General features: G+C 40.5%; 1 protein-coding gene across 1 annotated transcript in view; it reads left to right on the top strand.

The window, feature by feature from the left end:
* wls (Wnt ligand secretion mediator) overlaps window positions 1-25,677 on the top strand; it is a 37,117-nt gene extending 11,440 nt beyond the window's left edge. Inside the window, exons 3-12 of the mRNA XM_036556239.1 lie at window positions 6,603-6,727; window positions 7,639-7,800; window positions 8,564-8,700; window positions 13,983-14,151; window positions 15,142-15,239; window positions 15,396-15,459; window positions 17,896-18,039; window positions 18,165-18,248; window positions 20,053-20,206; window positions 24,134-25,677. Coding sequence (XP_036412132.1) covers window positions 6,603-6,727; window positions 7,639-7,800; window positions 8,564-8,700; window positions 13,983-14,151; window positions 15,142-15,239; window positions 15,396-15,459; window positions 17,896-18,039; window positions 18,165-18,248; window positions 20,053-20,206; window positions 24,134-24,243 — 1,247 coding nt within the window. The 3' untranslated portion in view covers window positions 24,244-25,677. The remainder of the gene's footprint in view (window positions 1-6,602; window positions 6,728-7,638; window positions 7,801-8,563; window positions 8,701-13,982; window positions 14,152-15,141; window positions 15,240-15,395; window positions 15,460-17,895; window positions 18,040-18,164; window positions 18,249-20,052; window positions 20,207-24,133) is intronic.
* The last annotated feature ends 1,969 nt before the right edge of the window (window positions 25,678-27,646 follow it).

The raw sequence follows: 27,646 nt of genomic DNA, 5'->3' as shown, positions 1-27,646 counted from the left end.
TTCGCCTCCGTGAGCAAAACCTCAATCCATGTCAACAGTCGTGCTCGTGAGGTTGGGTTAATTGGGCTCCCAGGTTGATGGGAAATTACAGATTCAGTTGGTGTTTACATCGTTTGCCAAACACGAGTCGACTCACCAAGTGTCTTCGTTTGTTTGAGATGGCTGGAATTTACCGCTTCCTGTGTAGAATACAGGCCAGTTTTTAGAATTAACCAGATGAACGGTGAAACGTTTTCTAGTTTGGTAATACAGTTTTAGTTTTTCAGCGGATGAATTTAATCAACATCATATTCTTTCAATAAACTCGCTGTTACAAATGCATTTAAATACACATTTCTGAAAGGTGCTTTGTTTAATCAACCCCTTATGAGCTTATGCTGTAAAACTTTCTGGTTTCTGTATCTAATCTGTGGTTTGCTGGTGAGCAGCACGTTGGGCATGTCTGACTTTGTGTGATTATAGACCTGGGCCAGTCTTTTGGTTATCTGGGTTAAATTACAGAGTGAGACATGAGCACACCAAGCAGGGAGGCTTGGGGAATTTTGGACCGATGTCAATATCTGATATTTTGATGTGCTTATCTGCTGATGCTGATACATAAACATCTGAAAAATTAAAAATTGAGACCAGGGCCCAATTCCATTTTTTTCTTTTTACCCCTTGTTTTCGAGTGTCACCCTAACTCCTTGGAACTGAGTTACAAGGGGTAGTGCTTGAAATCTTCCCTCTGAAATGGGACCCTCAAATAAAAAGAGCATCACTTCATTAACAGCTACCAGCGCTGCTCTGTAGGCGACCCTGCCTGTCTGCAGTGACAGCAGAGGAGGGTAAAGTTCAGCTCCTCACTGCTGGGCTTTAGTTACATTTAGGGCATCATATGCCTTCAACGAGGGGGGCAATTATTTATTATCACCCACCCCTAATTCTTCAGTGAAGCTGAAGTCAGATATTCACCAGATTCTTGTTCAAATTCTCCCGTTCCACCTTAAATGGTGCAGCAGTTACATTCTGGACCTTTGAGAAAATTCTCACATTTCTTTGGTCTCTTGTTCTCCATCTTGCCGGTTTTTCTTTTTTTCTCATAACTCTCTGTTTGGAGTCTCTGAAAAACCTCAGTTTGGAGGGCCGTGTAGCCCTCACTCTTCGCCCCACCCCTCTATCTCAACAAATATTGGGACACCCTACTTCTAGACATGAATGCGCAAAACAGAGGACTAAGGGCTCAGTGATAAGAGCAAGGGGTGAAATGGGATTGGGCCTAATTCAGTCTGGATTAACATCACAGAGAAATAGTATTTTTGTTTAGGGTTACAAAGGCAGAGAAAAGAATGAAATATGGATATTTTTGTGCTGTAACCCGGCATCATCTACACATGCTGCTGTTCTGGAGTTTAATTAATGTGGCATCAAATATTGGTTTAATGTATCGACCAGAAAATGTATTGCCAGCTGCCTTTACGCAGTCTCAAAATATAGTGATGAATGGACCAACAGAAATTGTGTAATAGGCGCACATTCACATTTCCCATGAGGTCAGCGTAAACACTATAAGCAGCCAGTATAGTCACAGTTGCAATGCTGACCTTGCCGGTAGTACACGTTTTCATTTTCCACGTCAAAATAGGCTACGTTCACATTACCAGGTTGAAGGGGCACAAATCCGATTTTTTGCCCTAATGTGACTCAGATCTGATGTTTTCAGGGCTGTGTGACACGCAAATCTGATCTTTTCAAATCCAACCTGAGCCACTTTCATATCTAGTCCTAGATCAGATACGTATCTGATTCGTGGCCATGCGACCTTAATGTGGCGCTCAGATCGGAATTCATGTGCTCTTTTTCCACTGTATGTGCACCATCATCCAGCGTTACCATGGCAGCAGCGCCGAACTGAAGTTAAAGCCTGTAAACTGTGGAAACGCAGCTCATCTCACCTTTTTCTCCCTCGTCTCGCTCTAATAATGAAGCTGAGAGTTGATCAGAGTTAATTATCTTCTCAGCGAAGCTCGTTCTGCTCGTTAGTTTGTGCTGATGATGCACGTGATTCATTCACGTGACGTTACTGAGTAGGATGAGCTCATGAGGGTCATTTCAGGACGCCGGTTCGTCACATTAATGACAGATTTGAGTCACTTACCTAAACGAGTGTGAACTGTCGTGTCAGAGAGATCGGATTTGAGCAATGAGGCTTGTAATGTGAACATAGCTATAGTTAGACCGGTTTCTTAACTTTTGAAATCATGCCTCTTTGCCACATACTGTGGATAATGTCTGTTTATAGAGCATAAAAAACAAATTTGATATTTAAATATCTATATAAGTTAATGAACAGTGAAAACATTGAGGGGGGAAAAAGGGAAAAACAGATATTAACACACTGCCATAGCAATCAAATCCGCAGATATTTGCTTACAGAAAATGATCACGACTGCACAGGTTTACATTTGATCAGTATTAGAAACTGATATTTGATGATGTAATAAGGTAAACCTCAGTGTTTAAAAATGATGCTGGTATTTCAGAATTATGTCAAATTTCTATATTTCTATACAAATAAACACGTTTAGATTTTAGAGGGGTCACTGATTGGAGGTGTGGAAGCTCACCGATAGAAAGAGGGGAAAAATCAGAGCCGAGGAAAAGCTAAGTGTGATAGCGACTCAGCGCCGGCTAGAAGCTCCACTCGCCACGGAACACGCTCAGCTTTCACTCCAACACCGGTCACTCGGCTCTGCGCTCTCAGAAATCCTGTAAACGAAGATCATTTATCATCAGTTAGCTGGGACTGGGCCTGTGCTGTGCTGTGTGGCATGTTTGGCATGCTAACTCAGCTATCTTTAGCTTAGCCAAAATGCTGCAGATACAAACACCACAGAACAGGCTTAATTTCTCCTTTCTGTTGATTCAGCTCCTGTTGCTCAACTTCACTCCCTCAGGTTTGAATCGTCATCCTCTAACCTTGTGCCGCTGCTTTAGTGAGACAGAACCGAACATGTTCTGTGGTGAGCAGAGCTGCTGCTACACTAGCTAAGCTAATGCTAACCGACGCCTCTCTCCTGGTTAGCTGCACTGTTCATCGGTTAGCATTTGTCAGATATGGTTTGACATTTATTGAATGATGGCTTGAAAATTGTGCTCTGTGTTCAGTTATTTGGTGACCATGAAAGTGTTGTGTGTGTGTTTTAAATTCTGAAATAAAACAAAGGTGTCCTAAATGCTTTTTGCGTCACTTACGACACCGCTAACCAACCCCCCCACAGCAGTGTCACATACCATGAGAGGTCCAGTATGTGGAGACTGTTTGAAGGTAAAAGTTAGACTTCCTAACCCTGATTTATAAGACTGATTGTGGTGGATTTAGTCCCAGTTTCTGTATTAAAAAAAATGCAGATATGCACATGAAACATATTGGATATCGGCGGCCCCCCAACCCACTGGGGTAACAAAGTAGAATCTTGCTGTGAATGCCCCCAAAAATCCCCCCCCGTCACAGTCTGGAGGGCCAAGTCTGGCGCAGCTCCAGCAATAACACAGCTGTTGAAAGGGCTTAGTCTCCTGGGTGATGGCCGCTGTGTTCGGGGGGAATGTTTGTGTGTGCTAAGCTGACATTCAGAGAAGGGGGGCACTGCCAACAGAGCTCAGGAGAGAGAGAGGGCGAGCGAGCGAGCGAACACTGGTAATAATGCCCCCCACCACCTTTCTCTTTCTCTCTGGAGCTCTCCTTCACCCACTTTGCCTCTCTTCCCCCCCCCACCATCCAGGTTGAGCTGGAGAATTAGTGTCTGAGCTCTGAGCTCTTCAGCTTGTTTCATAACAGCACAAGGGCCTCTTCAGAAGGCAGAAGGAGCCCAGAGAGCCTGCAATGTGATCTAAACCGAAGCTTCAGGACTTCAGAGCTTCAGGGCTCGTACAGCCGTGCGGGGTCTGTTCTCTCACAGCATTGAGTGGTGAAATCTCCGCAAACTGACCAGGAAATTGTAGTCCTGCCAGACAAAATGCTCAGCAACAATATCAACTCAAAGCCCAAGCAAAATGAAAATGAGCTCAAATCAATATATTAAATAAACCACAAATTATATTTTGGACAAAAGATACGTTTTGTTTAACAGGTTTGTTTGTTTGTTTTTTGTTTTTTTAAACATAGGTTTAAAAAATACTAGCACCCCCATTATTTATATTTGGTGAAACCTCCCCTGGTGAAAACAACGCAGAGCTACTTTCTGTAATTCTTTACACAGTTGGAGAACACTTGGAGAGGGATCATGTACCACTCCAGTTCCTCTGTATTTCTGGATGTTCATCTGTGAGCTACTCTCGAATTTGGAGACTGCAACACAACTTTACATTGTGTTCCCTCAACTATTTCTTTGTGGATTTTGATGCATGTTTGGGGTCATTATCCTGCTGAAAGTATCAGCCTTTTGTCGGAGGCATTTGGTGGAATTAATCATGCCGTTCATTTTCATCAAGAGCCCCTGGACCACCAGCAGTGAAACCGCTCAAAAACATCACTGATGCAGCATCAAATATTTGACAGGAGGCATTTCATAGTCTTAATTTGAATGAAGTTGAATTTGGAGTCTTGGAGTCTGAAAGGAAGCTTTGTGTTTGCATTAGAGAGCCTGGAATATCTTAAAGCAAGAGCTTAGTGAAAAGCTTTTCGTCAACCAGCGAAGACGACTTTGGTTCAGACAAAATAGACAAAAGAACAGATAGAATTAAGCTTTGAGAGCTAAAAACAATAGAAACAGCTATATGACATACGTTTGTCTGTGTGCATAAATAACAGTATGACAGTGTCAAAGTGCATAATTAATCTTAGTCACCTCAGTTTGAGGCAGTTGTGCAATATTATAATTATGAAGCGTGCAATATAATTGATGACATGTGGTTTGTATGATGCTAATTAGTAAGGTTCTGACATGTCTTGGCTGATCAACTACGTTTGATTATTATTATTATTAGTAGTAGTAGTAGTAGTAGAAATAATGCATAATATTAATAATTGATATTCAGTATATTACATTAAATGAATAATATTATTAGCATAAAATTATATTTATCCACTTATGATTAACTAAAAAATCAGATAAGCGAGATCCTTCAGGCTGTGACTACAGGGGTGATTACAGTGGCGACTTTATATTCACATATGACACGTGTGAAGCAAACATTCATTCTTCTAGAATATACAACCCCCTATAAACTCACTGTATGAATGTGAGACTTTTATTATTTGTGTGAGATGTGTGAAGATTTTCTTGCACACATCCCCCTAAAACTAATCCAATCTGAATACAGCCTAATATAATGTCTGCAGACCAAGGTGTTGGTAGATGGACTGACATCCGGATCACCCCGTTGGTCATGCCAGTGGAATGGTGTTGAAGAGTGACGGCCGTCTGACTTTTCCTGACTCACTCTGAATGTGTCCTTTCACTGGTCCTTCTCTGGCCTTTTCTACAAAGGCCTCAGCTGGACATCAGTCGTCAGAGTTTAATTTTGTTACTGAGATGTTAAAGGGCCCATATCTTGGAAAAAATTTAAATGTCTTGCTTTTTTTTTTTATAACAGTTTGATGTGCTATCTAAACACTGTTAAAGTTTTATATGTTCCCTCTCCAGGCCATGTATGGAAAATAAGCTGTAGATACAGCTTATTGTAAATCCATTGTTTTTGTGATGTCATGAAACACAGCTCTTTACACACACCGATCAGGCATAACATTATGACCACCTCCTTGTTTCTACACTCACTGTCCATTTTATCAGCTCCACTTACTATATAGGTGCACTTTGTAGTTCTACAGTTACAGACTGTAGTCCATCTGTTTCTCTGCATACTTTGTTAGCCCCCTTTTACCCTGTTCTTCAGTGGTCAGGACCCCCAAGGACCCTCACAGAGCAGGTGTTATTTGGGTGGTGGATCATTCTCAGCACTGCAGTAACACTGATGTAGTGGTGGTGTGTTAACATGTGTTGTGCCAGTATGAGTGGATCAGACACAGCAGTTCTGCTGGAGTTTTTAAACACTGTGTCCACTCACTGTCCACTCTATTAGACACTCCTACCTTGTCAGTCCACCTTGTAGATGTCTGCGTTTTTCAGACGAAGTCATGCATCTTTATATGATGACAATAGTAGATAATTCACTCACAATCATGTTCTTGTTCTTCACCAAGTTTTGAGTTCTCTTCAAATAATTTATCGAAGTGTTCGCAATCAGATTCATCCACTCCGGGAAGGGGTCCATGTTACAAAATGTTTAGTAAGATCAGATTCAGTGCTGATACTTGCATTATTTTTGTGCTGTGAGTTGTCATTTGCCACACCTACATCCGTAGGGTCAGTGTCATCCACTCCTACCTGGGATTTCCTTATCTCAAGGGCCAGTAAACCAATAAAACCAAACAAACATTACATCGCTCTGGGGCGTAGATGCAGACCTGATCTTGTTGGTTATGTATAGTTGATGGTTTATTATTCATTTACTGATTTATCTATTTATTTCTCTCATTTGAAGTGCCTTTGTAATATAGCAGTTCATGTCTTTCATTAGAGAGTGGCAGCTGATAAAGAAAATCTGTGCATGTTTGTGTCCAGAGGATGGAGCAGTGGTCACTGTAGATGTCGGGCTGGCCTATAGAGACGATGGTCTGAGTGAATGGACGGAGATGGCTCATTCTGTTGAACTGCGCAAGCTCAACTGCAATTTCACCACCCCCAAGGTAAACAAATTCACAGCCTTCACACATTCTCACACTCCTTCACACTCACCCACTGCTCCTACAGGCATCAGCGCATCAGTGAGTGGACTGTTGTATTATTATGATTATGAGATTATCAGTCAGAGACCACCCCTCATTTATTTAAGTTCCACTCAAAACGACTATTAAGCACAAGTTATTCATTTTTTTGTGAAAAAGATTTTAAGGCATGTTTAACAGAAAACTACTCAGAAACCTCAACATTACCTTTCCCTTCATTCCAGCTTCCATTCTTTTCAGGAGACTCACTTTCAGTTCCTCAAAGAATCTGCAGACACACCTCCAAAGTTCAGTCTTAGAAGCTGGTTGATCATTTTCTGAAGTAATCAAACACATTCAGTGGTGTTGAGGTCTGGACCATGGGGTGGTCAGTCCATCGTTCAGCTTCTTTGTTTGATGTGTCCGTCTCCTTTTCTCAGTGAGGTTCTTCTTGACAGCTACACATCCTTTCAGACCCACAGCGCTGAGTCGTCTTCTCACAGTGGAAGGATGGACAGAAACACCTGTGGATGTTTTCAGATCTGAAGCAGCTTGATTTTCTCCTCTCTCTCAGAGATGAAAGCTTTAAGTGCTGTTTATCTGATGGGGGCAGTTTTGGGGTCTACCAGGTCTTTCAGGTGGTTGTTAGGAGCCACATTTTCTCTGTAGCTTTTAATCAGTTTTCTCCTGTCTTATGCAAGTGGTTGATTTTATATCTTATCTCCTGAAAAATGAATAACTTGAACTTATTGAAGATTTTGACTGGAAATTAAATAAAGGCATTTCATTTTTGCACTTCAGACTGATGCATTTGTACACTTGTAGTTATTACTGTTCTCCAATACAGCAGTAAAAAAACAATTCTGAACTTTCTCCTTTTTTTTTTTTCTAAGACTATTGATAACGAAGGTCGCTATTATGAATGTGACCTAATGCCCTTGATGGAGATTGGCTGTGTGTTCCACAAGTACTACCTTCTCAACATCCGCTTACCTGTCATTGAGCGTAAGAAGGTGAACGTGGGAATCGGAGAAATCAAGGACATCCGCCTGGTGGTGAGTGTACACTGTTAGAAATAAAGGTTCTGTTCAGGTACATTTTTCGTTCATCAAGGTACAAACAGTGGTTTTAAGGTCTGATTGTGAACCTTAAATAAGTTTTCCAGGTGAAAAGTTCGTATTTGTACCTTTTCATAACCGAATGTTTTAAACAGAACAGTAAAATAAAAGCCTGGAGACGAGACGGGGTGTGTGGAGTCAGTACAGCTTAGAACATATCATTTCAGTGGATTATGGTTCAGTTATGTTCTCTGAGTAAAGGGAACTGCCCCAGTGACAGTTTAGTACCTTTATTTCTGAGATTGTAGAGTCCGTTCAAAGATGATTTAGACAAAGATGATTAGTGTTCTCAAAAGTAGCCAAAGAGAGGCAGCATAATCATAATGCATATACTACCATTTAAAGGTTGGGAATCTATGTTTTCAATAATAAGGCCATTCTGATTTATATATACAAAAGACGTCTCTAAAATGACTGTAAAATCTGATATCCAGAATTGAAGGTGTAATGTAGTCAATATTCAGAATTCATAACTGGCTGTCAAATCTTGAGGCAGATAAAACGTTAAAAGTAAATATATCACGCAACGTTTATAATTTAATAACACCCCCACTCACCGTTTGACCTGTTACTCTTAACTATCAGCAAATAATTATGCTTCATCTCCTGAATGAGTAAAAGTTGGTCTCTAGCTGGGCCTCCACTGCAGTTCTCCTGATGTAGATGTTTGACTGCAGGCTGTTTTTCTCCAACATTTCAGGGCATCCATCAGAATGGTGGCTTCACAAAGGTTTGGTTTGCCATGAAGACCTTCCTCACCCCCAGCATCCTCATCATCATGATCTGGTACTGGAGAAGGATTACCATGATGTCAAGACCTCCAGTGCTGCTGGAAAAGTATGACCTTTCTTGGATTCCTTACTAGCAAAGGCTTACACAGCACTTTGGCATGTGCACCTCATTTTGTGTGGAGGTGAAGTTGAGATTGTTGGGGCGAGAAGGAGTTCTCTGTGTGTTTGTTTGTTTGTTTGTTTGTTTGTTTGTTTGTTTTTATCCTCCCCTCAAAATTAATTTTGAACCATGACTTTGCATTCTTTTTTTTTTTATAGGAAACAAACATTTTATCGAAGTCACTGTAATTGCAGGAGTATTTTAACAGAGAATAATGAATTCATTCAGGACTCTCACTTACATAAAGCAGGCTAGAGATTCTCCACAAGGCGGGGGGGCAGTTAGCTCTCAAATGGCTTTTGTGTGACTCACTGAAAGAAGCAACTGGTGAATGAACCCACACCAGCAGGAGCACACTACTGCCCATGGTTTTAGCTTGTTTCACTTTTATTTTGGGAGTGTATAAAGTAAATAAAAAGGTCAGTATGTCGATACAAAAACACAGAGTATTTTCAGTAGTGCTGCCCATAAAGTATTGATATCAAGTGTTGGCCCTATCAGCAGGAGATCGCAAGTTCGATCCCTGGTGGTGCTGCAGCCGTCTGTGGCCGAGAGTTCAAGAAAGCACAGTTGGCCTCTCTCTCTGGGTGGACAGGACTGGCAGTTGGCGTTCTCCTCCGAGCGCGTTCAGCTGTCCAATGACGTTGCGTGAGCGGCAGTTCGAAAGGATGTGGTGGCGCTTCACAGGTCTCAGAGGAAGCTTGTGCTAGTCTACGCCCTCCTAGTGCTGGTGGTATCGTGTGGTTGGGGGAGTCCAAACTAGAGCATGGAACTGGATTCAACTAAATTGGGAGGAAATATCGGGGGGGAAAATAAAAAAAATAAATAAAAAAAATCAATCAGAGGAACGATACTTTAGCTGGACTGAAGAGCAGCATGATGTTTGTGTTGTTTTAAAACTATCAGTTAATTCCGACATTCAATTAGTTTAGCCATTATGTAGCTGCTAGTTTTTCAAAAAGTAGGCTTAATTTTAAATAATTTTAGAGTGTTATGAAGGTGTGCACGCTGCGTTGTTAAGTCGCCTGTCATTGTGTTATTAACTGTGGCTCATTCTTGCTTACAGGTGTTCATCTACACCCCAGAGCCGTGTATTGTTTGTTTGGTTTTATTGGTTTACTGGCCCTTAAAATAAGAAAATCCAAAAATAATGTTAGTATCAGCGCTGAAACTGGTCTTATTAACCGCTTAAGTGGCCAGGGCCTGCCAGCACACCCAAAGTTTTATTACACACTTCTATAACCTAAATACAGCTCAGTCAGTTTGCATTAAAGTCCCTGTAGTTACTATATAACAAGGCTTAGTATGTAATAAGCCTTGATCAGGTACTGGTCAGACCTGACAGATCCACTATCAATACTGCACTCAAAAAATGTAGAACTGGCTCTTGTAGTTGTTAAGAAAACAAAGCAAGTTGATATTAATTGAATGAACGCGTTTTTAAAATGTACTTGAAGTATAAGCTTTGAAAAGCATAATCATCTCACTGAGCAAACTCAGTCAACACAAATAGAACAGAATGAGTTGTGTTTTTCTGGATCTCCTGGGATTTTCAGCTGCTATCACAAGACACACAGCTAAATAAATGAAGGCTGTTGTGCTTAAAATAAGACCAATCCCACATTACTAACATAATGAGTTAAAGGAGCGTTTTTGATTGCTTCTCATATTCAAAGATTTTATTCGCTCCTGGCCAGTAGCATAGCCTTTTATTATAATTACTACTTTTTGTCTTTCTTTCTTAGGCTAAATGTGATACCAGATTAGGTTTGGCCAATTTAAGCAAACCATGTTTAATAAAATCATGTTTAAAAATGGCCTTATTTTGAAAGAAAACCGTTTAATTGTGTGGAAATACTTCCCATAATTCAGTTAAGTTTATGAAAATAAGGATTTTTGAGTGTGTTTGGTATTGAGACATTGAACGCGGTGTCGTTCGGACATTTGAAAACGGCAACAGACCAAACAATATCTAGAATTAATGTCATGTTTCTTTCCCGTACTCCAAAACTGCTTCTCTCCCTTCGTCTTCCTCACTGAGCTTCAACACCTCCACATCTTCACTGTCCGGCCTGAGCTTGCCACCGGCGTTCCCAAAAGACGGGAAGCTCTCAGGCAGTCATAGCGTATGCAGTTCGCAGGGGAAGCGATTATTTTTTCATGTTTTAAAAGCTTTGGCGAGCTGACTTGCCTGCTGTTCCGCTGGGGATTCAGGATGGAAATCGCAACCCTTTTCACATCTCCAGGAGAAGCCCAAGCAGGCGTAACATCGGCTCCCCACCGGCTTTCTTATTGTGGGAACGGTGCCAAAATGATGCCTCGCTTCAGTGGAGCTGACGTCGACCACGGCTCGGAGAACCGTTACACAAGCCTCCAGCCAACAGTGTCTTTTGGTTTAGGTCATGGACAAACGCAGTAGAAGTAAAGCAATAGCTTCATAACAATATTTAGGTGTACTCAGTTCTCCTCCTTACCCCAAATGTAGTCAACCTGCCGAGACGTGTTTGGGGTCCGAAGTTAGGTTTGGTTAAGTCAGAGCCGGTTTATGAGAAGTCTGGCCACTTCCTATTTCCCCTGTTATATCAAAAAAAGGACTGCAAAGCAGAGAGTGCCTGCGAGTGAGTCCTCAATGAATGGGAGGAAATGGAGCTAAATGGCTAAAAACGAAAAAATAAAATAGTTTCTAATCAATCGCCCAGAACTTTCCTTTAATTTTAGAAAGCAGAAGGATGTATTTCACAGAAAAGCAAAGAAATTTTGCCTGTATTTTTCCATTTTTCTACAGCAGATGGGTTTTGGGTAGCGGGAGGCTAACATTACTGCTACTGCGTGCTGATTGGCGAACGGAGCAGCTCATTGGCTGTTTGCGCTCACAGATGTCATGAAGAGTTTAAAAGCTCTTAAAAATATAACAGCAGTGTTAGAATGTTTTATGCTGTCCAGTGTTCAGGAAATGATTGCATTATTTTATATTAATGTTTAAGCATTTATAAGCTATGATTTTGCTCTGATGCTCCATCTCAACCCATTCAGTTTGGACTCTCTCGGGAGCGCCCTCTAGTGTCTGAGAAACCCAGAAGACATTACGGAGAGGTAATTCTCCTCTCTACAAGTTCTCTGTTTTGGTTTTGCACTGGAGCTACGAGGCTAATGTAGCTAATAAGTGATGGAAGCTTATATAGCTGTATGTCTAAGTCATTACACACTTGTCTCAAACAGTGTGGAGGTGTTCAGTGTCTCTAATAGACTTGATTATGTGGGTTTCTGACACTGTATGACTCACTGTTGGAGAAAAACAATTAGCATAGCTGAAAACAGTAACGGCCATCTTGGCTGAATTTTGTCCACGTTTAGGTCACAGTGAGTCATACAGTGTCAGAAACCACGTAATGAAGTCTATTAGAGGTACTGAACGTCTCCACACAGTTTGAGGAGAGTGTGATTTAGGCCTGCAGTTAGCACCATGCTAACTAACAGGAGTTTAAAGCTACGTTAGCCTCGTAGCTCCAGTGAAAAACTGGAGGAACCCTGAGGAAAAAAAAGGTTCATAATGGTTTTGGCTTTTCAGATGGGTTGATATCACGGAGTAAAGGATCCTAATGTTTTAACAGGTGACCAGTGGCTTTCACAAAGGTTCTGTATGGAGCCATATACAGCACGTTCTCCATCAACCTGAAGAACCATTTCACCATGCAAAGAATGATTTAAGCACAAAATGGTTCTATATAGAGCTCATAGTTCTATAGAGCCACTGCATTTACTAAAGAACCCTTTGAGGATCGTTTAAGTGTGTGGGGTTATCATTGTCTGAACGCCAAATATTCCGTGGATTGAACATAAATATTTAAAATTGTAATTTTTATTATTTATTATCAGTTTTAAACTGATGCAGACAAAACTACACTGTTAACCTGGTTCTAGCTTATTTGACAAAAATAATTCAAATTTATTGAAAGAATTGTTTGCCAAATTGCAGTATTGAGTATGTTAAACTGTTGATACCTTGTGCAGCTCTTCTTCATAGCTGACTGACCATTTGGAAATGGCCAGTTTAATTTTTTCCTGAAGTACTGCTGAATAAATGTGTTCTTTGTGAAGCGTTTTTGACCGTTTGCAGGACTTTGAGTGGAGCTGTGATTTGTGCTTTTGTTTGGCCACACGGCCGAGCACATTAGCTGGCATAGAACATTCTCAGCATACCAGCACGGTGTGGTCCCTCTCTGTTGCCGTAGTCCGACATGCCAGAACTGTTCAGGCCGTCGAGCTGGCTGGAATGCAGTTCATGTGTTTAGAGTCAGGTTCGCCCCACATCCCCTCCCCTCACCCCCGCCCCCCCAGTCCCCCACTGCTTTACTCTTTGATCTTGTCTCAGCATGTGTACCTGCCAAAAGGAGATTTACCACCAAGTCTGATTTATGTGTGTGAACAAATCAGTTTATATCAACTTGTTTGCCTTTTTTTAGGTAGATTAAATAATTGAAGCACTTCATTTAAAATAAGCAGTTATTTTGACAATCAGACACTCGAAAAAGTAAGACCTTATTGACATAATCGGTGAAAATCTTGATGCAATGATCCCTTCAACTTGATCAGTCATATTTGTGGAAAAATAAGATGTTAGTACATAATAATGGGAAAATAAGCCATGATTTTCGACAGTCAGTGATAATCTTAAACAATTATGTTCAAAATCTCAAGAAAAAGGCCATCAATTACTTTGATGTAATTAATCAAAATCTTAAGAAAATAATATAATAATAAAATAATTGTTTTAACATAATCAGTCCCGATCATGAAAACCAATTTTTTCGTCATGTTCAGCTAAAATCATCTTTTCTGCGTTATAGTGTGCCGCCTTCTTGCTTACTATCCGGTGTCGACCAGAGGAGGATGGGTTCTCCTTCTGAGTCCTGGTTCCTCTCAAGGTTTCTTCCTGTTTCTCTTAGGGAGTTTTTCCTTGCCACTGTCGCCACTGGCGACGCTCATGGGGGCTTGGACCCGGATTTCTTTCTGTAATGCTGATTTCCTTGTAAAGTTGCTTTGTGACAGCACTTGTTGTTGTAAAAAGCGCTATATAAATAAACTTTACTTACTTACTTACTTACTTACTTACTTGCGCCTGAACGTAAACTATAGCATGAACAGTGTCCTATAAGTCCTTGTGCCGCTTCAGAGCAGGACACTATACGCAATCATGCAGTCTGTTGAGGAGTTTTGTCGTTTTACAGGGTTATCTTTGCTCTGGGAATCTCCATGACCTTCATCAACATCCCAGTGGAATGGTTCTCCGTTGGGTTTGAGTGGACGTGGATGCTGCTCTTCGGAGATATTCGTCAGGGAATCTTTTACGCCATGCTGCTCTCATTCTGGATCATCTTCTGTGGAGAACATCTAATGGTAAAAACGTCAGGGAGCGCTTACAGACGCTGCAGTTTCTTTCCTTTTTTAACTTTTAACCTTCTATTTCATTGTAGCTTTAATAAATTCATTTATTTACATGTATAATTTATGGTGAAATGCCTGTGGAATACTGTGTATTGTGTTACGGTGAAAAAGTGAAAACAAATGAAATCTAGTCAATATATCTAATATTTCTCATTGTGAAATTGCTGTAGGAATATTCTAGGATTATTCAACCTACTTCTGGATGTCTTTCTCATTTTAAGTAACTTTATCTAGAAATCTAGAAATTTTGTTGTGGCATTGGTAGATAATTTTACACTAGAATAAGAATTTCACTAGATAAAATGAAGTAAATTTGTCTACAAATAATTTATCGTCTTTTAATATTTTTACAACAATCTCAATGAGAAATATTACACTAGATTTAAAGGGCCTATATTTTTCTTTTTTCAATTCTAGTCGTTTGTGTGGTTTTACAGTCATAATTACTTTTTACATTGTAAATTAATTTTACGTGATTATTTTACAGCCTCTGTTTTTTAATATTGATATATGTAAATGAGCTCTCTTCTTATTGGCTGAAACACTCCTTATAACTTCAGTCTAAGTGGGCGGAGCCAAACTACTGTAGGCCACATAGGTGGAAATGTATTCACTGGTCAAGACGTCATATTTGGCAGTGTATGTATTGTCCACTGTCCTATGCTTTGTGAAATATAGGCCTCTATTGATAATACAATGATGGTAGTATGTTCTACTGAATTGTTATTATCATTGTAGAAAACTGAATGTTTATTGAAGTACATTGCTTCTTTATAATGTTGTGTTGGTGAAGCACTGACCGATAGCCAGCGTTATTGAAATGTCAATCAAGATAGATAAACATAAGAGAGAATTTCCAAGGAATATAAAATTCCTTCCTGCTCAAAGCCGCTGTTTTTAATCAGCTTATCTCTCGTGGTCTGTTGCTCTTTTTCCTGCCAGGATCAGACGGAGAGGAACCGTTTCTCCGTGTACTGGAAGCAGGTTGGGCCAATCGTCTTTGGCTCCTTCTGCCTCTTCATCTTCGATATGTGTGAGAGGTGAGCCAAACGCACGCTGCTTTCATCCCTGGCACAGAGACGGTGTCGTCCAGCCCTTAATCTCGCCGGTCTGAATCTGGCCTGTCATATTGAGTTAGCACTGAGGTGGTCTGACTGTCCTGAATGATAAACATGATAAACTTTCTTTTCTTACAGAGGAGTGCAGTTAACCAATCCCTTCTACAGCATCTGGGCCTCAGACGTGGGGACAGAACTGGCTGTATCCTTTCACACTAGTGTGGTGTTGAATAACAGTACTAGTGCTGTAGTTGGCTTTATACTAAAGCTAATAACGTCACATGAAGCTTAAAGGGAACTTTTTAAAACTGTCCATGTCCTTGGAGTGGTATCTGCTTATGTTACCCACAGCCTACACCAGGGGTCGGAAACCCAGATGTTAAGAAGAGCTGTTTTGTCCAATCAACAAAAATCAAACCACCTTGAGAGCCACAATATTTTTTATGTCTGTCATCTTGGCTGTAAATATGTCTCCGTATGTGCTAATGTACCCGTGTAGGCTAAAAAATATAATATAAACGAAAACACAGACTTACTTTGCTCTGCTTTAAGCTTTAATCTTAGCTATAGCTGCTTTTCTCGCATCTCCAGCAGGAAACATTTCCTCAAGTAGAACAGTTTTGTGTAAAATGTCTCTTAAAGTTTGTTTATTATGAGGCTGAAGTCGCTTCTCATTCGTCTTGTTCATGATGCCTGACATGCCAGAATGTAACTGCTGCACCATTTAAGGTCAAACGGGAAAATTCTATCAGGAAGCTGGTGAATGAGAAGCTTCAGCCTTGCGACTTTTTAGTGTTTGTCAGTTTCTCGTTGCAGATTAAACGCATCAGGAAACCAGCTGGAGTGATTATAAATACAAATAAGTCCATTCGTCTCCAAATTATCAATGTTCATCTTAAATCTCTCTCTTTGCCGTTCGTTAGCTACTAGCCAGGCGAGATTGTTGTCTGTGTTGCTATGGTGACCAGCAGTCTGCGCTGATCTTCAGGGTTAAAGGGTGAATCAGCAGTTCTACATTAACTCCAGAGTTTAAGACCATTTATTGTTAAACTGTGTTGAACGATCAGCAGAGCTTTATTTTACTGTAAAGGAGGATTATTTTATTTTTACCTACTAACCTAATTCTGCTGTGGAGCCGCAACAGGGCAGTAAAAGAGCCGCATGTCGCCGACCCCTGACCTACACTGTTACTGTAGGGGTCAGAGAAAAAAAAAGTCAGAAATTTAAATGTTTAAAGGGCTCATGTTATGGAACAACTGAGAAAAATCTTCCTCACTTTTTTGAAACAAAAGAGTTTGATGTGTTGTGTAAACACTGTCAAAATTTAAGACCTACTGTTCACTCTCTCATACATTCGCATGTTCACACTGAGGTTATAAGGAGCATTTCAGTCTGGATTGCTTTTTGAATGAGGTGCAGTACAGCACAGCCAATCAGAACAGAGCTCATTTACATATTTCAGACTTAAAGGCACAGTAAACAAAACAGCCTGTTTAATTCTAGGAGATAAAAAGAAGTTGGAAAATGAATTAAAGCATTAAAAAAAGAAAAATGTACACTCTTTAAAAAGATGGTTCTTTGAGAGTTCTTTAGTAAAGACAATGGTTCTGCGTAGAACTATGAACACTCAAAAAAACACTTGCATGATTAAAGGTTCTTAGAATCATGAAATGGTTCTTCAGATTGGTGGAGAAGGTGCTGTATATGGTTCTATATATAACCTTTTTGAAAATGGCTCCATATAGTACCAAAAAGGGTCCTTCTATTGGTACAAGCTTGACACTCTTGACATTCTACAAGCTTGACGTTCTACATAGAACCATCCCCAGCACGTTCTCCATCAATCCGAAGAACAGTTTAACCACGCAAAGAGCCTTTTAATCATGCAAGTGGTTCTTTTGAGTGTTCATGGTTCTATATAGAGCTATTGTCTTCACTAAAGAACCCTTGAGGAACCATCTTTTAAGTGTACATAAAACTACACATGTTCAGCCGATAGGGCTGGGCAATATGACCGTGTTTATTGTTATTATGATAAATTTAGTCACAATGTTTTTCTGAGCATATCTTTGATATTCTCAGTATGTCTAAAACATTGAGGAAAAACTAGGAAAGTGTTTAAATGGCAGGACAAAAAAATTTGTGGTGATAATCATCATTACATTATTACACATTATTAAAGCGTTAACCTTGACGCCACAGTTACTTTTGAACATTATGATAAAAGGGCAGTTTTTGATAGTATTTATTTTTTTTAATGTGCCTCCAATGTCTGATATCCAAAAATTTGATGACACATCGAGTACCGTGAAAAGAAACGTCAAAAGTATCGTGATTATTATATTTTTGCCATATTGCCCACCTCTACATGCAAACCAATCACACTTCACGGCTGCCCATGACACTGAGGGGGTGCAGCGGCACTAACTATCTACGATGAGGGTCTTAGACTGGAGATGTTTGATGTCAGCTGAATTAGGCCGCTGGTGGCTCAGTGGAAAGATTAAGTTGTGAAGTTATCATGAATTAAGTAGTGTGATACTGAATCATGGCGCCTCTAGTGATTCCCACCCTGACTGTACAGTACCGGACACAGTGGTTATTGTTTCACTGAGTTTCTTTGACTGAGGTTGTTCAGATGGCCTTCATCATCGTGGCTGGAATCTGCGCCTGCCTCTACTTCCTGTTCCTGTGCTTCATGGTGTTCCAGGTGTTCCGGAACATCAGTGGGAAGAGGACGTCTCTGCCTGCCATGACCAAAGCTCGCCGCCTGCATTACGAGGCAAGCAGCTCACATACTAACGATCTTAAATAAACCGAAGTTTGGGTCATTTCGTTATTTGTACTCAGTGGTTTGGGCTCTTTGTCAGTGTTCTTATCTGATTTGTATCTTCATTTTCCATTCAGGGCCTGATATTCCGTTTCAAGTTCCTGATGCTGGTGACTCTGGCGTGTGCAGCCATGACCGTTATCTTCTTCATCATCAGCCAGGTGTGCAAACTGACCTCATGCTGAAAAGTTTAGAATAAGGCTCAGTCATGAAGTGGTGGAAAAATGCAGCCGTGTGTGTAGATCTGCAGAACCTGTCGATACTAAATGTGAACTAAAAGTAAAGCTGGGCCTGCATTACGTTTTTTTTGCCTGGTTTTAAGCCAGATTTGCCCTTTGCGACAAATTTTCACAGTCGTAAGTGACTAACGGTGCAGATGATCTAGTAGTGTGAGGACAAAAGAGTTCGTCTTTAGCCCTCGGACTCTGAAGTGATTGGAGACCCTCTGCTATTATCAAACGTGTTTGATATTTATGACTTAAAACATTCACGAGTCCTGCAGTGTGAGAAGATCAGAGATTCTCTCAATGAGTGATTCAATGGCCAATCAGAGAGCTAGAAGAGGGGAGAAAAAGGCGAAGAGACGCGCATGAACAGTGGAGTGCGGAGACGGAGGAGCTGCGTGTAAAACACAGGCGGATAAGAGCCGATATCATGGTTATAATGTCTGGGTCCAGATGTCAAAGTGCTTTCTTTACTGTTTCAGTTCAGCTGCCAGTCTGTAGTAAAACACTTCTCTGTGATATCAGCGTTTCTCAACCCCATATTAATCCCCAGTTTGTGCTTTCGCTCCACATAAAAGCACAAACAAGTCCAGTAAGTTTAGCTTTATTTGTGTCGTGTGATCTGAGGAGATCTGGAAGTTTGAGGTTTTTAGTCGTAGCCCAAATTTATGCGTGTTATTCTCTCTCTTTGCCCTGTCGTCTAGTGTGAGCGCCTCATGACGAAGACAAGAAATTCTGTGACAAACTGATGTTAAGTTTGTGATGCTGAGAACCTGTTAAGAGTTTAAAAGTTGTGTAGTGTATGCCCAGCATCAATATTTATTATGGAATTATATTAATATATGTAGTTACTAGGGCTGCCAAATGATTAAAATGATCAAAACTGGTTTAATTATTTTGACCTTAAAGAAAAAAAACAGTACATTTTTCATACCAACTTATACAAAAATTTAGGCACCCCTGGCCAAATTCCTTGTTTCATTGATTTTCTAAGTGAAAATAAGTAATGCATCCGCTACAGAGACCAACCTTCTGCGCATTTTTATGCACAATGACTGTTCATCTGCTTAATTTAACATATTGGGGGGGGAAAATAGAACATAACTTTTGCAAAGGCTGCAATTTTATGCCACATTTAAAATTTTTTATTTTTGTCATTTTGAACTCAGCGAAGTAATAGAAACTATGCACAAACATGCAGTAAAATCATAGCATATTTAAGTTTGTTCCTTGTAGAGGATGTAATATTTTGTAATTTGACAAGGGTATTCAAACTTTTGCATACTTATAGATGATTGGCTCATCCGAAGAGGCAGCCTCAATTACTCATCCGATTTTCTTTGTTTGTTTTTGAAAAATAAAATATGTTCCTGTGAGTGCTGCTATATTTTGGCTCAACATCAGCAACAAAGTTATTCGGTACACTCATTTCTGTACAGCGTGCACTCAGCGGGGCTTCAGTCTAGAGCTACAGATGGTTCAAAGCGTCAAACTTGGAAAATGCTTTAATGGCGGAATAAAGATTAGTGGCGATAATCAATGATCATGTTTTTTAAAGTGTCAACTTTGACACAAGAAATAATTGTTTGAATAGTATAAAAAAAGGAAAAGAGCTTTAATAACTCCAGACCTCTAAGGATTAACTACTGACGGTATTGACAGCTCATAAAGGTTTAACACGTTAACAATATCGTTTAATCATATCAGCCACCCCTACGACTACTGTGGTGTGTGTTCACAGGTGAATGAGGGTCACTGGCACTGGGGAGATTATACAGTCCAGGTGAACAGCGCCTTCTTTACCGGCATTTACGGCATGTGGAACCTGTATGTGTTCGCCCTGATGTTCCTGTACGCACCATCACACAAGCGCTACGGAGACGAGCAGTCCAGCGGTAAGAGTCTGAATGAATTCAGTTTCTTAATTAATTCACTTAATTCAGCCGTTGTAGGATGTTTTTACCCGGTCATTTACTCTATGAAGAAAAGGTCAGTGGCTACTGCAGAGAACAGCATACAGAGACTGTTTGACTTGTGTTTTCGTATTAAAAGATCAATACAGCAACAAAATCATGATCATCTGCTAGCCTAGCATGTCATTACAGTGTTGTTAGATTCAGTTTAGGTGAGTGGGCTTGGTTATTCAGTGATAGTATGAGGGCTGGATGAGTGGGCGTGGTTATTCAGTATGAAGGCTGGGTGAGTGGGCGTGGTTATTCGGTAATAGTATGAAGGCTGGGTGAGTGGGCGTGGTTATTCGGTAATAGTATGAAGGCTGGGTGAGTGGGCGTGGTTATTCAGTATGAAGGCTGGGTGAGTGGGCGTGGTTATTCAGTATGAAGGCTGGGTGAGTGGGCGTGGTTATTCAGTATGAAGGCTGGGTGAGTGGGCGTGGTTATTCAGTATGAAGGCTGGGTGAGTGGGCGTGGTTATTCAGTATGAAGGCTGGGTGAGTGGGTGTGGTTATCCAGTATGAAGGCTGGGTGAGTGGGCGTGGTTATTCGGTGACTGGAGGTTGGGTGAGTGGGCGTGGTTATTCAGTATGGAGACTGGGTGAGTGGGCGTGGTTATTCAGTATGAAGGCTGGGTGAGTGGGCATGGTTATCCAGTATGAAGGCTGGGTGAGTGGGCGTGGTTATCCAGTATGAAGGCTGGGTGAGTGGGCGTGGTTATCCAGTATGAAGGCTGGGTGAGTGGGCGTGGTTATCCAGTATGAAGGCTGGGTGAGTGGGCGTGGTTATTCGGTGATAATATGAAGGCTGGGCGAGTGGGTGTGGTTATTCAGTATGAAGGCTGGGTGAGTGGGCGTGGTTATTCAGTATGAAGGCTGGGTGAGTGGGTGTGGTTATCCAGTATGAAGGCTGGGTGAGTGGGCGTGGTTATTCGGTGACTGGAGGTTGGGTGAGTGGGCGTGGTTATTCAGTATGAAGGCTGGGTGAGTGGGCGTGGTTATTCAGTATGAAGGCTGGGTGAGTGGGCGTGGTTATTCAGTGAGAGTATGAAGGCTGGGTGAGTGGGCGTGGTTATTCAGTGACGGTATGAAGGCTGGGTGAGTGGGCGTGGTTATTCAGTGAGAGTATGAAGGCTGGGTGAGTGGGCGTGGTTATTCAGTGAGAGTATGAAGGCTGGGTGAGTGGGCGTGGTTATTCAGTGAGAGTATGAAGGCTGGGTGAGTGGGCGTGGTTATTCAGTGACAGTATGAAGGCTGGGTGAGTGGGAGTGGTTATTCAGTGAGAGTATGAAGGCTGGGTGAGTGGGCGTGGCTACTCAGTGACAGTATGAAGGCTGGGTGAGTGGGCGTGGTTATTATATTACATGCTAAAACAGCAGAGACTTCACATTTCACAATGTTTATAGACAGTAGATACACTGACAAGTATCATATTTGACAACTGGCAAGAAATATAGCGTTTTGTTTATGCCATGTTTAATCACAAATACAGCCCTACTAAATGTTTAGTTTGTTATAGTCAAGTTTATTCTTTATTACACAATTTTAAAACCGTGCTATCTGCACAACAGATGCACTTACAGCCACTGTGCTGTTTAAAAACCCCAGAGTTCCCTATTTAAAGGGTAAAGTCCGATGTAGGGCACTCTCTCGGATGTGCCAGGAAAGGGTGGGGCTTGTGTTTTTTCCCGTGGGGAAGCAGGGCCTCCTTGGCTGGAGTGGGAGTCTTTAATGGAGACCAGGCTTTCGTCCAGGACTGGCGTAATGAAAGCCATCCATCTACTGACGTCAGACTTAACTTTTTTCTTTTTTTGCGCTTAGGTTTGCAGTTGGCTCCTTAGCACGGCCAACTAGTTTCTCCACAGCTGGCTCCTCCAAATTTGCTCTGCTGCTTTTTTTACTCCCTGTCTGTCCACATAGAGATCATTGTGGCCTTATATATACAATATAAATCAAAGCTCTGGTGACTAAAGGAGCCCAGAGCCGTTGTGGAAACTAAGTGACCTTCAGCATGTGTAGCTCTTTGAAGTGGACAAATTAGAAGAGTCACAAAATCGTTGCCTAGATTCCTAACAGATAGAGTGGGAAAAATCCACTACTGGTTCCCTTTGGTCTATCAGGATGCAGGGCAGAGTGGCCAGATCACTTGAAATCAATAGTTTTCTAATTCTCTCTGTTCAAAGTCTGAAAATATTTTTGATGCCTGAAGAAAAGATGTATTCTGGTCTAATATACAGAAGTACTAGCCATGAGGGTCTGACCATTCACTTGTAACCGTATAAACCAGTGGAACAGTTTACATGGCTAACTGTTTCCATATACAGCCATATGTACCTTTTGTCAAATTCCATATTTTTTGATTTTCTAAGTGAAAATAAGTAACGTATCCTCTACAGAGACCACACTTTAATGCACAATTTTAATGCACAGTAGTTTATTTGCTGATTTTAACATATTGGGAAAAATAAAGAATAAAATGTGGCCTGTTTTAAAAGGTACAGCACATTTTATGTCGTTTTATTTTCTCCTAATATGTTAAATGTAGCAAATAAACAGAAATTGTGCACTAAAATTTGCAGACAAGTGCCATGTGTTGTAAATGTCAACAAAACATGCAATTTGACCAGGTGAGTTCAGACTTTGCTTGCACTTATGTTTTTTATTGTATTTGTATTTTCATATACAGTTTAATTTTCATATAGCTGTTATCATATGTACTTTTCCTATAAAAATATGTATATATGAAAAATGATTTGTTAGCGAACATAACTGTCCCGCTGGTTTTTACTGTTGTGAGTGAAAGGCTAGACTCCTCCTCCTTCCTAGTTCTAGTGAGTAGGAGGTGCACATCCCCACTTAGGCCCAATCCCATTTCACCCCTCGCCCCTACCACTCAGACCTTAGCCCTCTGTTCTGTGCGTTGATGTCTAGGGGTTGGGTGTCCCGATTCTTGTTGAGATAGAGGGGGAGGGTGAAGTGTTGGGGCTATATGACCCTCCAAACGGAGGTTTTTCAGAGACTCCAAACAGAGAGTTATGTGGAAAAAAGAAAAACCGGTAAGATGGAGAACAAGAGACCAAAGAAACCCACAAATGTGAGAATTTTCTCCATTAAAAAATGTCAATAGCCACTGTATTATCTTAGTTTAATGTGGTTTCAGTGTATTTTGGTCGTTTTCTTCATAACAAGCATAAAAAATCACTAATAGCATGCTAATGTCTCTGTAGCTATCTAGCTAACTTTCCCGTTCCACCTTAAATAGTCCAGCAGTTCTGACGCCTAAACGCCAGAATGTAACTGCTGCTCCATTTAAGGTGGAACGGGAAAATTTGAACAAGAATCTGACGAATATCTGACTTCAGCTTCATATCACTGAAGAATTAGTGGTGGGTCATAATAAATAATCGCCCCCCTCTTTGAAGGCATATGATGCCCTAAATGTAACTAAAGCCCAGCAGTGAGGAGCTGAACTTTACCCTCCTCTGCTGTCACTGCAGACTGGCAGGGTCGCCTACAGAGCAGCGCTGGTAGCTGTTAATGAAGTGATGCTCTTTTTATTTGAGGGTCCCATTTCAGAGGGAAGATTTCAAGCACTACCCTGTAACTCAGTTCCAAGGGGTTAGGGTGACACTCAAAAACAAGGGGTAGGGGTGAAAAGAAGAAATGGGACTGGGCCTTAGTGTACTGAAGTAGCAATCATTTGAAATTCAAGGTTCTGCTGCTAATATCAGGTTAAGAATGAAATGATATTAATCATGCAGATTATTGGACGAAAACTCTTTGATCTTGATAGTTATCGCCCAGGCTGTGAACTAAGTTACTGAACAAGTTGGTCGTCTCATGCGTGTATTTTCTTCACTTCCTGCTGCAGGAGACCAGGTTGGGAACAGCGGTGAGGACATCCAGCTGACCACCACCATCACCCACGTGGACGGACCCACAGAAGTCTACAAAATGATGGGCAAGGAGGCTCAAGAGTAGCTGCCTTCCTCTCTTGACCCTTGACGGTGTCTGTAAATCCTCTCCAAAACCCTCCAGAGTCCTGTATCTTCAAAACGTGCCCCTGTGTAACGAGTCACGAGTTTATTCAGTACACCTTCTCTGTATCTACACTGATTGTCCATTTCATCAGAAACACCTACCACGGGGAGCCCAGTGCTGGTCCTGGAGATACACCACCCTGCAGAGTTTAGCTCCAACTCTAATCCAACACACCTGGTCCAGGTATTGAAGGCCTTCAGAAGCTTCTGTCGGTTGGAAACTCTCCAGAGTGGTAGATCTCCAGGACGAGGATCGAGCACGTATGGGTTTCTCATTCTGAAGACAACGATGTTGTACAGTCCTCTTCTAGTGTGGTTACATGTCTGCACATCTAGTCAAAAGCGTGGACACATTTAGGACGAGTTATTTTTTTTATTTTTAGTAGTTTCTTTTATTATAATGATGAAGGCATCAAAACCGATTGGCTGAAATGCATTAATAAGGATGAACTAATGAACTTCTAAAGTGAAACACAGAGTAATAAGTAACTACATTGCTATAAATAAATACATTTTCCGAAAATCTAAATTCAAAATCTTAAAAAAAACTTTGAGGAAAAAATATAAATAATTAGAACAATAATAATATTTTTTTGTCCTTGTTTTTTGGCATAAATTCATATGCCATTAATAAAAACAAACAATCAGGTGTGTCCAAACTTTTGACTGGCGAGGTTCAGTCTGAGAGAAGCTGCTTTTGCAGAATTTTGGTTGGAATAGAGCGCCACCTTATGGGCAGTGGTAGAAGCTGTAAACCTGCTTTCTGAATTTGGCCGTTTTATGATCTTCATCAGTTTCTCAGAGGATCATGACCACATCCTTATAAAGAGGCAGGAGGAAAAGTGCATAAATGTAGATTTTTGTTTATTTATCACTAAACATGCATTTCTTATCTGTAGTATCGCTGGTCAGATCGGTTAAGCTGGCTGTTTAGCTGAAATATTTCATATTTTCTTTCTCACAGCTTCAAAGGGACTTAAAGGAGATTAGAAAAGGCATTTCATTGATGGTTTTTTTTCTCAGCGTAGTCTGTTTGACCTCATACGCGTTGACCCCTCTGCTTCTTACTTCCCTAAACACTCCCTTCCGAGCCTAAACACAACACTGTACTCAGCTTTCTTTCACTGCGAGGTGTGGGATTACCTGTCTGTGCTAAAAGCATCGTCTGTACTGGATCAGTTTAAAGACACTCATATGTTACGATGTAGATATATTTTTATAAAGTGCTTATTTTCAGCCGTATGGAAGCGTTAGATGCGTCACTGTCTTGTATAAAAGTACTTTTTTGACATTTTCAGAATGATTGTACTGTTGTATCACCATGTATGGATACGTTTTGTTTTTTCATGCTTTTTAAGCTAATTTAAATAAAAAAAACTTTTACATGATAATGGAGTTGTCGGTCACTGAGATTTTATTTGAGTGGTTTAAATATTGACAGTTTTTTTTTATTGACTTTAATGCCTGCTCAACTGAACATTACAACTAGCTGTATTTTTTTTTAACTATTTTTTGCAGAAACTTGTTTGTGCATGCTTTTGTGTAGATTAGCCATGCTTTTAATACCTGATGTTTACTGTAACCCACCACCTGTTTACCTGTTTTTATACTGTATTTTAGTTTAACACCGAGCCGTTATTTAAATGGATAGAAGAGTCCATTAATGCTGTTTGTCTCTGTTTAAATCAGACTTCTGAAACTAAGATCCTTCACACTTATTGACATTATATAATCCAGTACTGTACAGAAGCCAGAAACCTACGTTTATTTAATTTCCAGTCAGAAAAGCCATGAAGTACAACTTCATTTTTCATTGTCAGGAAAAGAAGCAGAAAATAAATTCAACAGAAAATCACACAGAAGCCCCAACAACTAAATATCAGATATTTCAGTGAGTCACTCTTCACCTTTATTACAGCTTCCATTCTTTTCAGGAGACTCACTTTCAGTTCCTCAAAGAATCTGCAGACACACCTCCAAAGTTCAGTCTTAGAAGCTGGTTGATCATTTTCTGAAGTAATCAAACACATTCAGTGGTGTTGAGGTCTGGACTCTGGGGTGGTCAGTCCATCGTTCAGCTTCTTTGTTTGATGTGTCCGTCTCCTTTTCTCAGTGAGGTTCTTCTTGACAGCTACACATCCTTTCAGACCCACAGCGCTGAGTCGTCTTCTCACAGTGGAAGGGTGGACAGAAACACCTGTGGATGTTTTCAGATCTGAAGCAGCTTGATTTTCTCCTCTCTCTCAAAGCTTTAAAGGGGAAGGCCACAGATGTTTCAAAATTTCTGCATAATTAAACAATTAAGTAAACAATTTCATTCAGAGTGGTTTGATTAAAATAGTGATGAATCCAAAGAAAAAAGTAAAAAACATCTTTTATTTGCTACTTTGCTCCACAACGCCCTGCATGTGCACTCTTACAAAAGATGGTTCTTCAAGGGTTCTTTAGTAAATAGTTCTATATAGAACTAAATGATTCTTCGCATGGTGAAATCATTCTTCAGATGGGTGGAGAATGTGTTTATATATGGTTCTATAGAGAACCTTTTTAAAAATGGTTCTGTGTAGCACCAAAAAGGGTTCTGCTATCATAATGGCATCATGTCCATTAGCCTAAGAACCTTTTCCATCATGCAAAGAACCATTTAATCATGCAATTTGTTCTTAGTGTTCATGGTTCTATATAGAACCCCTGTCTTTACTAAAGAAACCTTGAAGACCCTTTTTTTCTTTCAGATTTACCACTATTTTATTCAAACCACTCTAAATGAAATTGTTTACATCTCAAAACAGTGGAATTCCCCAAGTGCTGTTTATCTGATGGGGATAGTTTTGGTGTCTACCAGGTCTTCCAGCTGGTTGTTAGGAGCCACATTTTCTCTGTAGCTTTTAATCATTGCTTTCCTTTGACTTTCTCCTCCTTATGCAAGAGGATTATCTCATCTAATCTCCTCAGAAACATCTGACAAATTAATAACTTGTACTTAACGACAGTTTGGACTGGAAATAAAATTAATTAAGGGTGGTCTGTATGTCGTTTGGATTTTGCACTATGATATAACACATTTTCATTACAGTTAAAAAAGTAAAAAACATTCATTTAGTTTGGGTTTTTTGGTCCAGCCAAAACAGTGAGTGTGTTTACATACACTTAATAATCCAGTAACTGCAGAAAATCAGATTTCGTCAGTAATCTGATCAACGTGTTTACATGCACTTGAGTAATCAGATAATGGGGAAACTGCAGGTCTACAAGAGTCAGACAGTAATGAGATTTCTGCTTTACAACCAGCCAGTAAACTCACAGAAGAAGACGCGACGTAAACATAACATAAAACTCAAACT

Source organism: Colossoma macropomum, unplaced genomic scaffold, assembly GCF_904425465.1.
Source record: "Colossoma macropomum unplaced genomic scaffold, Colossoma_macropomum, whole genome shotgun sequence".
Taxonomy (NCBI): domain Eukaryota; kingdom Metazoa; phylum Chordata; class Actinopteri; order Characiformes; family Serrasalmidae; genus Colossoma; species Colossoma macropomum.
This window is presented reverse-complemented; position numbering and strand designations above follow the sequence as displayed.